Source organism: Alligator sinensis, unplaced genomic scaffold (genome assembly GCF_000455745.1).
Source record: "Alligator sinensis unplaced genomic scaffold, ASM45574v1 scaffold810_1, whole genome shotgun sequence".
Taxonomy (NCBI): Eukaryota; Metazoa; Chordata; order Crocodylia; family Alligatoridae; genus Alligator; species Alligator sinensis.
Genome location: NW_005842691.1, coordinates 703,407 through 716,080, shown reverse-complemented (window position 1 = coordinate 716,080; position 12,674 = coordinate 703,407). Strand labels below are relative to the sequence as shown.

At 41.0% G+C, this 12,674-nt stretch overlaps 1 protein-coding gene across 5 annotated transcripts in view; it reads right to left on the bottom strand.

Annotated features, from left to right (window-relative positions):
- Window positions 1–1,489: 1,489 nt before the first annotated feature.
- LYPD6 (LY6/PLAUR domain containing 6) overlaps window positions 1,490–12,674 on the bottom strand; it is a 137,411-nt gene continuing 126,226 nt past the window's right edge. For 4 of the 5 annotated variants that reach the window (XM_025215974.1, XM_025215975.1, XM_025215976.1 and 1 more), the window contains 3 exons: window positions 9,390–9,520; window positions 7,008–7,205; window positions 1,490–4,255 (listed from right to left, as the gene is read on the bottom strand). In XM_025215974.1, the coding sequence (XP_025071759.1) occupies window positions 7,044–7,205; window positions 9,390–9,520 (293 nt within the window). In that variant the 3' untranslated portion in view covers window positions 1,490–4,255; window positions 7,008–7,043. Of the gene's footprint in view, window positions 4,256–5,257; window positions 5,277–7,007; window positions 7,206–9,389; window positions 9,521–12,674 lie in introns of all 5 variants that reach the window. The other variant, XR_003096325.1, reaches the window with a different exon arrangement.

Sequence of the window (12,674 nt, the reverse complement as noted above, 5' to 3'; positions counted from 1 at the left end):
CTACAGAGCTCGAGTGAGATTTCTCTGGAGGAAATTTCTGGAAACCATCCATTATATAATCATGACTTCCTGTTAATTATCACCAATCTGCTTCTGCAGTCTCCACTTTTGAGCTGTCTCCATTGTACTTTAAAGAGGACATTATTTTATTTGGCTTTGGTGATGAGCCTTGGGTAAAGTTTACATCTCTCTATAGGCCCCCAGTATTTATTACAAATGGCAGAGATAACATATTTAAAGGGGAACAGGAGGTCTATAAAAAACTGTTTCATTAAGTAACTTTTTTGCATGTCTGATTACTTTCAGTTACATAAAATAGGTGTTTGCTTTTTAAGGAGGCCTACCCTTCTCCACGGGATAGCTAAGAAATGCCTTAGTTGATGAGACCCCTCATAAAAGTCTGAAAGGTTTTGTTTATGCTCTAGGTGCATGTGAGTGTAGTGCTCTCAGATAATTTTAGGACCTTATCACATTATTATTTAGTTACTGGCTGGCTCATTACATCTTAAAAAATCTATTTTAAAATCTTGTCTTTCATGTTTCCAAGAGCAAAACATGTAATTGACAGTACAAAAGAAAGGCTTGGAAAACTGGATGATGTTACCAATATAGGCTGAAACCTTCAAGGCAGAAAAAGCCCAAAATTGACAGTATCTTCTGAGCAAAAAGCTTTAAACAATGTCTAAAACAGGTATTTATGAGACCTGTGCATTATCCACAATAAGTTAAAAATTAGGTTTTTAATTGCCTGAAGTTTTTGTATGTGAATCAAATATCATTTACTCTGATGTAAATCAGAGCTACATGAGAATGGTACTTTTCCTGTGTTCAACCAGAGCAAGGAAGAGAGAAAGAGAGGGAAAGTAAAATCAAGCCCTTAGTAAGAAAATAAAGGATTTTTAGAAAAGCAGGAGAAAAACTAAACAAATCACAGGTGAGATTTTAAAACGTGCAGTTACTTGCAGTTCCTCTTAAACCTTCAGGTGAACACTTGCATTTCCTCCTAAATCTTCAAGGAACCAGAAATGAACTGGGGGGAATAACTCTTGTAATGCTATATCCTTCAGTTACTTTCATAAGCAGGAAGACTGGGAAATCTTGTGAGATAAGCACATACTTTTATGCCTTAATTCTGCAGAATCTCTGTTCATGGAACTATCATAGACTTTCCACTTAGTGAATGCCAGAGAGAACAAATCAATAGGATCCAATCCAGCTCTCACTGCAAAAAAGGGAGAGACTTACATTAGCTTCAGGATCTGGCTCACAAACACTTCTTTCTGTGGGAGCCAGGAAAATGCTCTAAATATAGTTCTTTTCTTTTCAGGTTCTCCCTTTGCTAATGGGACTTTACAAGAGGCCAAAGAGGGACAAAAGGAAGCTTGCAATTATTCAGTAAGTGGGGGGAAGGGTTGAAAGAGCGAGTGGAAGGGTTGGCCTTGTCAAAACTATTTAAAAATGCATCAATGTTATCAGACAATGTGCTTGCTTGTATATTTAAAACCTCCGTTTATTTACACATAGGTACAACATTTACAACATTTAAAAATCAAATATTTAAAAGGAAGATCACATTGTTCAGAACCTAAACATAAATACACAGCATCTCAACACTGATACATTATTAATAAATCATAATACATCCACTGGCGGGTGCACTGGAAGTTTGGGGTGAAGGAGAGAATTGTATAGAGATTCCTTAACAGATAAGATTTTGGGTAGATTTCATTTTTTAAAACAGTGTTATAAATACATGCTACCACACTGCAAATGTTCCAGCTTGTTGAGTAAATCTGTGTAACAAAACTGGCTCCTGGGTAGCAACATTGTCCAACATGTCTAAACATCCCTTAAGGATGAGACTGCAGTGCACCTCAGAGAAGCAATTTCTAGCTGTATAGTATGCTAAGGATTGGAACAGCTCAGAGCATGGGTTTAACACCTGCTTAATGGTGGTCCTAACTGGTGTTTTTGAAAGGTGCACTGTATGTCTTGGCATAGTCTTGCCATGGCTGGGGTGCCCAAGCCTGGTCTCAAATCTAGCATAAGTTCTGCATTGCACCCAGTGGCAATAGGGGTAGAGATGAGGAAGAGGGGACAAGCAGGGTACCAGCCTTGGGGGCACCATCGCAGTCCCCTCCCTTCATTAATTTTTACCATGGCAGGCCTAGCCCTGCACCACCCAGCTGTTGGAACTGGGCAGGCACAGCCTTGTGCCCGGCAGTGTATCTGAGGGGGAGAGAGTATGTAATGATGCCCCCACTCACCGGGGGGGGAGGGCTTTGCCACAGGATTTACAGCCTCACACCTAGGGAGAGGGAGCAAATGAATGGGGCACCAGGAGTGACCCCTGGGGAACGCATGCCACTGTCTTTCTTCCAGCATTAGTAGTCAAAGCCTGTGCTGCTGCAACAGCAGCCAAAGCAGTAGCAGCTGCTGCGGGAGTGTGGACAGCCAGGAAGACAGGATTCTTCTCTCCCTCCCCCACTCCTGGTCAGCATAATTCCACCTCCCCCTTCCCTACCCCCACCACATACCACCCCCCACATACCCCGCCTCTGTCCCAGGTGCTAAAAGACCGTGCTACACTTCTGACTGTGCCTAATCCATGCGTAAAAGGAGTGGCTCTCCAGACATTATTGTCTGCAAATGCACCTACACAGAGAACAGCCACAAGTTTGGCCACATCTTATCTACCTGCAAAAATTGTATGTCAAAACATTTTTTCACTGTTCTTACCCATAAAATCTAATCCTTCCCTATTAATGGGCATTAGTGACTACTGAAGCACAGTCAGGGTGGCTTTCCACATCTAGATCACAAAGTCATCAAAAGATTGCTTACGTTTGGTGAGGCTGCAGTGGTAACATAAAATGCCACCCTGTTACCCAAGGATCTATCCCATATCAACTGTAGGTAGACTACATCCAGAAGGCTTGAGCCATAAAATGACAGCAATGTCTGGTGCCTACACACATTTAAAACCTAGGCCAAATCTTTGTAGTGCTAAGCAGCTAAGCACCTATCAGTCACCAAAGCCCTCATAGGAGTCACAAATCAAATGTTTTTCTACCTGTCTTTCCTGCAGGGAGTCAACGCTTGTAGAATGTGACATTTATAGATGAGATCCCACATAAAACATAGCTCACTTCTCCTGATGACGCTGCCCTGACTTACCCAAAGCTCAGTGGTTAAAGTACTCAGCCAGGATGCAGGAAACCAAGCTGAAATCTCTCCTCTGCCTACTGGAACTTGCTTCTATCTCCCAGGAGACTTCCCTCCCCACCAACCTATAAGGTATTTCAGGGTGGGGCTCTTGATGTGTCTCCTGTTTAAGCTGCTCCACTTTGTATAAAAATACAGGCAACCCCTGCTTAACACTGTTTCCCTTAGTGCTATTTCGCTGTAAAACTTGTTTTGGATTGCTACCCGATTCCACTTAGTGTTCAGTGAGTTTTGTTATACACTCACAGGCACCATACAACTCGCAACAGGGGGCATACACTACCACCACAGTACATTGGCGGCGTGCAGCCTTGTTGTGCAATTTAGCCCACCTGCACTATATAGCTGCCTGCCTGGCACCCAGGCCAGGCACAGCAGGGCTATGACTCATGCTATGACTCATGCTAGGGGAGCCCCAGATGCTGTGTCCTGCTCCCACCACCAAGAGTGATCGCAACTGTGGCCATGACCACCCCCCCCGCCCAGTGCCTGGCATGGAGGGGAGCAACAGCACCGCCTTCACGGCCCAGGCGGGCAGCAACGGCATGGTGCTGGTCAAGCTGGTCCTGAGCTACCAGGTGCTCATGTCGCTGCTGCTGGGCGTCCTGGTGATGAATTATATTTATTTACATTAATTCTTATGGGAAAATTGTTTTCGCTTAACACTATTCCACTTAATGTTCGGTTTTTCAGGAACTAATTAAGAGCGCTAAGCGGGGGTTGCCTGTACATACATATTCACTGAGACAGGACTAGAACACAGGTGTCCTCCCCCTGGCTGCCAAGTAAGTAGCTGGCCAGTACAGCATCCTGGGCAGCAATGTAACCCCTGCACCTTCCCTGCAGTAGCTCTGGTTCTGATAATAATGGCAGAGCAGCAGCAGGGCCCATGATGTTGCTAGGGGAGAGGTCACCTCCTTTTTTTTGCTGTTGACATGGAGGCTCAAGACAGGTGAAGCCTCTGGCTGCTGCTCCTCCACTTTGTGCATCTGCCACAGCTCTGCCATCCCTGCTGCTGGAGCTGAAGTCACTGCAAGAAATATGCAGAGTGAAGAGAGGGAGGGAAGGGGATAAGAGGACAAGAGAATGAATGCTCCTCCTAGCTCCAATCCAGTGCCCTACCTTGTCTACCCATTATTACATTACTGCCTTGAACTCTATCACTTCACTGCACAGAGAGCCTAGGCCTCTAACTTGGGGTGAAAATTCCAGTTGGTAGCAAGTCGCCTAAAAATTAGACATTGCAGCATCTAGATCATTTAGTGGCTCTGGCATGGTAAAACTGCTACTTCAATCTACAGGACTGATCCTGTACAACCTTGATGTCAACTGGAGTTGAAAGCTGTCTTTAGTAGCTTTAAAATAGTCTACTCAAAGAATGCATTACACAAGATGATTAATGCCCATTGGACTAACTTTACTGCTCACTAGCGTGGCTGGCAAAAACCATGCTAATACACTAGTACACGGTAGCGTTAGTCCAATGGACATTAAGCGTCACACAAAAAGCGTACATCTGCATTAGTGCACAGTAGCGCCGATTACAGTACATTAAGTTAGTACCTATCATTACAGGCACTAAACTTAATGCACCACCATTATGGTGCATTAATGAACGTGTAAACACACCCAGAGGGGACAAAGCACAGTGCAATGGAGGGCTGCACTGCTGCATTCATCAAATAAGATGCCTGACTCAAACAGGATGCCCGATTTGCATAATAATAAACAGATTGCAGCTGCCCTTGCAACTAACACTAGGGAATTGTGAGATACTTCCAGCAGAATTCAAAGAATTTCAGCACATCCTATTTTACTGCAATAGGATGAAAACTCTGAAATGGCTTCTTGAGCAAAAATATGATAGTCTTTGAATGATGTGAGGCATTTTTTTACTCAAAATTAGTTAAATATTTAAGTAAAAATGAAAATGGGACAAAGAAGATACTCATTTTCACATTGAAACTGGTAAAAATTAGATTTTTCAGACATGAAAATTCATTAACCCTTCCTGCTTTTCCAAGTATCCTACCTTTCAAAAGCCAAATCACCTGAAAGAAAAAAAACGAAGTTATGAAAAGACAGTGGGGTTTTTTAAAGCAATTTTTTCCTCCAAAAAAACCCAAAGCCTTCACATAAAAAAGATACAAATTGGAATGCTCAGGAAACTAACAGCCACTGACATTAAGACACAATGGGTACGTCTACAAGAGACGCTAAATGTGCAGTAGAGTAGTTCTACTGCACATCAGTGCATCACAGCAAAAACCATGCTAATGCTCAGTAGAATTAGTCTGCTATGCGTTAGTGTCACTAAAAGATGATATGTCGGCACTACTGTGCATTAGGACCAGTTACTGCACATTGAGTTACTACCTGTTATTACAGAGACTAAACTTAATGCGTAGTAACAATAGCATACTAATGCTTGTGTAGACATGCCCAGTATTACATATTGAGATCTGTGGTTTTTAGCTATTACATATATATCTGAAAGGAACTTTACTGGATTAATGCTTGTTTGTAAAATGTTATGAGCCCTTCATAAGGCATTTTCTCAGATTCCAGCAATCTTCCCTTCCTTTTGTCATATAATTCACAGAAAGTTTATGGCATAAACCTGTACTGTAACTTGATAAAGTGCAAGTTACTGGTCAATTGCTGCTAACTAAAACTAGTTCATAAAATCACTTAAATGTGTGATTATCTAGATGTGCAGTGCACAAAGTTCCACCATATTTTTATTTAGTGTTAAGATAAACCAGCAATGGCCACTTTAATTTACCACTGACCTTGGAAAACAAGTTCCTCTTTTTCAACACTGGTTCAAAATATTATAGATAATTTATCATAACGTATATATTACAAGTTTACCCACTCTTAAAACAACTAACCTATCATGATATATTGGTCTTAAGAATGGATTTTTTTTTACAATACTTTAGGTTGTAATCATACCATACAAAAATAAATATCATGTAAATGATTTACAGCTAAAATAAGCACTGGGTACCAAAAATATAGCCAAGGCTTGTAATTTTTTTACACCATATGTTGGGAGGAGGGTGTTAAGAGAAATGACAGAGTATAATAGGTTATGTGTGTAGTTCTCGAAATGTTGTCTTTTGCTTACTCAAACAATAGCATTACTGCCCTTTACACACTTTGTAGATAGAATGTGTGTGTGTGTGTGTGTGTGTGTGTGTGTGTGTGTGTGTGTGTGTGTGTGTGTGTAAAATAAAGTGCTGTTTGATTCTATATGTATTCAATTTAAAATGCAGCACTGTGGTTGTCATTGTCAAATAATTCTCACTGAAGTCAGCAGGACTTTGGAATGCTAGGACACTGCTGGATTAGCCCTTAATTTAGTAGTAATCTGTTTCCAAATTATAATGTAAAAATTGTCAACAATGCTTTCTCTTATGCCATCTTAAAAAACCCCCCCAAAACAAATGCTGATAGAAACTTGTAGCTATGCAGTATTTTTTAAAATATAACTACTTCATGGAGAGAAAACACTGATATTTTAAGAATATTCTGTGCACTGATGTATGCTACAAACCACTAGCTTTAAAACGTATTTATACTCAAAATATTGAAGTTAAAACAACCGTTTTTTTCCCTCCTTCAGTTGCATTTATACATCAGGAACATTAGACTCTGCACTGACTGAAAGACAAGACACAGTCAGGGAGAAATTAGATTTTGGGAATGTCTTTGAAATACTGGAATTTAAAACATATATTAAGATAAGATTAAAAAATATGCAAATGTTGGTTTACCTTTTCTGACCATAAAAACAGCACCTTGTAATATTGCTATGAAGTAAATACCAATAAGAGACATGAAGTTATTAGTGATATGTGCTGTGAAAGTCTTTTTGTCTGGTTTATAGGGGATGTTGTTGCAAATACTGCATCAGTTTCATTTCTTGGTAATGGTAAGTTGCAGATATTTCCTTCACAGCAGGAAGTGCAGATCTGAAACAAAAAAAAGCATGTCAATAACTTGTATCATTCCACTTCTGAAGAAAACTCAGTAGCAGAAATCGTGGAAGTAAGGCAGCATTGGCGTGGTTATTGACCCCTTCCTGCCCCTCCCTCCCGCCCGCCACCCCCTCGCCCTCCTACCCAAGTCCTTTTATCAATCAACCTATATAGAATATGATCTCTAAGGAACTGTCTACACTTCTTCAATGTCTGGCCAATAGTGTCCCAATCTCAGTTGAGATGTCTAGGAACAACAGTAATGTAAATACTGAAGACAGTATGGTTTCAGTCACTGCCTTGTTCTGGACAGTTTCTGGAGACATGATTTGTTTAAGGTAATTACGTTGTCAAAGTTGATAAAGTGTCAAGAATACTACAAGATTAATAGGGGGTGCCACATCTCACAGACTTATGAGAAATGTCTAGAACAGATGGGTGTCCTAGGCTGTGATCTGGAAGAGCCAAAACTTTTTTTTAACTTTTTTTTTTTTAAACTTAATTTTTAAACAAGTATCTTTGGCTGTATGTTACACAGGGCCACATGGAACTACCTAGGAACTTGGACCTGAGTCCTGGGCCAGAACAGGAGTTACACACCAGAAACCACATGCAGCAAACATATGGTAGATATGGAGTGGGGCAGTCAACAGCTCAATCCCTGCAACAACCAATATAGCTGGCCAGGCACTATGTAGAGGTAAGATGGACCCTTTTCAAGGTCATAGGAAGTTAGTTCTCCCCTTAAAGGGACCCAAATAAAATAGAATCCCTCATAAAATTGGGTCTCATAAAATTATGGATCTCATAAAATTGCTTCTCAGAACTACTGGAAAAATGCCAGTGTAATTAAGAGTTTTGAAACATCTCATCCAATCAAGATTAACATTCCCATATTTTCCCATTCTTCAATATTTCAGGGAGAAAGAAAGGGTTTTCTGGTTACCAATTAACAGGGTCACTAGTCTGATTCCTGCAGAGGCTATACTGAGAGAGACTAATGAAAGAAAGGGGCTACGGCTAATCAATGGATTGAGAAGTAGTCATTGGTTTAGAGTTGAATCACTGCTTCTTTTGTTGTCAAATAGTACAGTGTGGCAGTGTCCAGATGAGTGCAGCCGTGTGGTGTGTGGCGCTGCAGCCACGTACCGCATGTTGAGTTGCTCTCCACACTGCAAGGGAGCAACACAGAGGGCGGTTTTTTATCCCGTGGATATTGAGGGGTCAAAAAAGCCCACAGGAAAAAAAAGTGGAGCAGTGCATGCGCCACCCAAAGCTGGAGCCTGGCCAGCTGGAGCCATACTCTGCTGCCAGCCAGGCTCCGAGGCAGGATCACTGCTGCTGCAGCCCCAGGAGGCCCCCAGAACCCAGGCAAGGGTTAACTGAGTCTGCTCTGATGTATTCGAATTAGAATGTGTTGGAGCACATGTATAGGCACCCTATGAGATTGGGGAGGGAAAAACGTCACGAGACAATGTTATTATTCACTAAAAAGAACTGGATGAGAAAAATAATAGTGTAACTAAGTAAAACTGTTTTCAAATAGAGTAGAACAGTTTACTTCCCTGAGGCATTAGCTGGGTCTTTAACATACCATCAAAAATGTCTAGCCATCTCTCTTGCTTTCATCTTGAAGATCTGTCATTTTAATTCCTCAGGGAAGATGGAGGGAGCATGTTACCTTTTCCCTTTCACATTCTCTTGCCTCTTTCATTCTTTGTTTATACACTTTCTAACTCTAACACTACTCCAGTTATTCTCTAGTCTTTGCTCAGCCCAAAACATTTCCTTTGCTTTTTTGCAGAAGAAAGTCTGAGGAAGGACATCAGGATTTCCTCTTATTTGTGAGTGTGCTTTTGTACATTTCTTCTTCTTGCCTTACAGAAGTTATATATTCTCATTTAAGATGGGCCAAATTCTTGTACTAGGAAAATCAATGGTGCAGCTCCCCATTCATAATGAACAGGGTTTGGCCCTAATCCCCTTTATCTCCTGGTTAAAGGGATAGTTCCTTCATTCTGTGAAATATAACCACTTACATAAAACATAGGAGCATCAAAAGCAGACATATTACAATTTTGGTAATACTCTTCCACCTGCTGTGCAAGTCAGATTTTGTGCTAAAAGCTAAGGAGTTCTGCATAGCTTATACCAAAAATGATCATTTTTGTTGCTAACCTTCTGTCCTTCATATTTTAAATCTACACAGCCTGTAGACAAACAGTCTTCTAATGGCACACATCGCTTGGTGACAGATATGCTCTTTCCACTGTCTTCCAGCTTGTGTTGTGTGAAGCAGTATCTTGTACCTAGAGAAAAAGAGAGAGGGAACTGCTGTTGTTGCTGCTGTTTTGGACAAAATCAAACTTAATAGAGCTGCTATGATCACATCCTGTAAATAGGAAAGCAGATCACTGGCATCAAAGGTCATGGAAAAGACAAAAATGGACGGTTGAGCCAAACTCCCATCCTATGTCAATCAGTAAAGTCGAGTTCTGTAAGATTTTATACAGAAGCTCAGACCCCAAACATCTCTAAAAGTTTGATCCAGATGGATGTATGGATCTACATATCACGGCTGAACTAAACAGATACCTTGACTATAAACAGTTGTATTATGGAAAAGAATAACAAATACGGGTCTAAAGGCCAGTCCTGTCCTTACTTTGATAACATTAGCTAATTCACCGTCTCAAGTATGTGCAATGCATGTTTGTATCTGGAGCTGAACTTTCGTTCCCACTCAATTTAAGTGGATAGGAAGATTCTCTAACTTCATGCTTTTCTTCTTCAGGATAATTAAGAACATTGCAAATAAGAATCATCTGTCTCCCAGCCCACACTCCAGTGGACCAAGTAGCTGCTCAAAATTTACTATATTTTAATCCTGGCCCTGCCACTGGCTTCCAGTGTGGCCCTGCATAAGTCTCTTCATCTCTGTACCTCATGTTCTTTACTTCTAAAATGGTGATAAAAGCACTTGTCTGCCATGCAAGGCAGTTGGGAGGATAAACCAGTTCAGTATTCAGGCTTCTGAAAACTGAGCAACCTTCTGGTAAACGAAGTCAATCATATCCTCCATCATCTCCACCATGTATCACTGGAAACTTATACATCTTCAGTTATACATTTTCTGCACTTCACGACCCCCTGGTTAATCCTTTAAACCCACCTCCGCAGGAAAACATGCTCCCCTCCTTTTTGAAAATGCTAGACTAGTCATGGTTGGAAAATGCTCTGAGGATGTAAATCATTGTATGAGTGATTTACATGATATGAGTCAGACACACACACACACACACAATCATATACATATATACACACACATACATATATGACCATTATTACAGTATGTAAGAGTGATATAATTATTATATATCACTCATATAATGATTTACATCCTCAGAACATATATATAAAATTGTCTTCATGTTTAAAGGAATTTTTACTTCTTTATTTAACCTTTAAAGGAAACTGAAAAAACAGTATTCCAACAGCCTAACATGACAGCAGTAGGATATAAAGCAAAGGCAACAGTCCATTCTATGTTTCTTCTCAGTTGTGTTTCTTTCTTGTTTGATATTAATGAACAATTCACATGCTGTTACAGTAAAGCCTGTAATGCATTTAAGTGGATGTTCTTGTGCAACTTTTTTTTTTTAAACTACAGTTGTGCCTTGAATACTTTATACTTTTTATGAATTCAATAACTAGAAAAAGGAAGACTACTGAACTTGCATGTTATTTACTGAGCAACTAAAACACTAGGTTAGTCACGATTCTGGCCTGCTCTTAAGCTGAGTGGCAATATCCATGACAAATAGACTTCAACACCTCAGGTCTCTGATGAGCCAAAAAGACAAAAAATGCAGCCATAACAATACAAAGCTTTTAATACCTTTTCCAGATCCTATCTTCCTAAGAGGTCAAGGCCCAATTTGATCTGATGCTGAGCACTCCTGAATTGCATATGCTGGCAGTAGGATATGTATGCATTCAGTATCTCATAGGATTGGATCTCAAAGGTAGTTCATTTCCAATACAAACACAGAACAAGGCCTCTGAATGTTAAGCCTAAACTGCACTTGATGCATAAATTTTGCACTGCCTCTCTCAACAGAGGAGAAGGTCACCATTAATAGGCATCACCTGAAACCAATGAATGATGACATGCTTCTAACATATCCCACAATACAATCTACCCAAAGGCTCTTAAAATGGTGACTTCATTCTGGTTTTCAGGCTTACTTGTAGTTCAATAAGAGAAAGTATTTTTCAATCTGCAGACAATATACATTGAGATGTGGGAATGTTTCTGTTACATGAGCCCTACCATTCCTCTCCTATTGGTTAGTGATGAGATCTTTCTGGTTTGTTAAAAATGCAATGCTAGGATGGAATTTTCTTATCTTGGCAATACCTCTTAATATAAGCAATCTACTAAAGGTTCAGATAACCAAGGAAGGTGATACCATAACTTTACTCCTCTAACCTCCACAGATAAGATTACAAACCTATGGAATGAGTAAATAACTTTAGGTCTTCATAATTATACTCTGGACATCATATCTGAGGTCTAAACTAAACTTTGAGGCCTGTTAACCATAACATGAATTACTTTCTTTTGATTTTGTTTTTTAATATATTGCTCTACTTTCAAATATACTAGCTTGGAAAAGTCAAAGATAAAAAACAAGCACATACAGACACTGGTTTTGCATTTAGTAAAAACAAACAAACACATGGCAACTTTCTATAATATGAACTGATTGAGTAACAGGCCAGATTCTGAGGTCTTATCACCAACACAAATTAAGAATAACTACTGACTCCCTTGTGTGGAGTTTCTTCTCTTGTTCAGTGTAATGCTATTGACTCTAGGGGTATGTACATTCAGGAAGGTTAACTCCATCCAACTTGCTCCTAAAAATGGCCACCTGATCTAAGGCAAGTCAGGCTGCGGGGCTAGTGGGTGGATGGGAGGACAAGCAGGGTCCACAGGGGTGCAAGTAGGTTCTGTGGGAGGGATTGAGGAGGCTAGCAGGGTCTGTGCGGGGAGCGGGGGGCGGCTCATAGGGATCAGGAGGGCAAGCAGGGTCTACAGGGAGGTTGGTGGGCTCCAGGAGGGTTTGGTGGGATGAGGGGACTAGCACAGTCTGCAGGGGGAGTTTAGCAGTGTTGGGGGCTCTCTTCCCTACCCCTTCGGACCAGGGGCTTTTTTTAACCCCTCAACTCCCCCTCCCCCAAAATCATCAGATGAACTACACTCCCCAGACAAACCAACCCCCCATCCTGCCCGCCCCTCCTCCCACCCTAACTTACTTCCTTGGCTCCCGGGACCAGCGAACAGCAGTAAAACCAGCACTGGAAGCAGTTTGTGGGATGGGGGTTTGGCAGGCTCAGGGGGGTTGGCTGGTCCATAGGGGGGTTGTCCATCTGGGGGCTAAAAATAGCCTGGTGCCA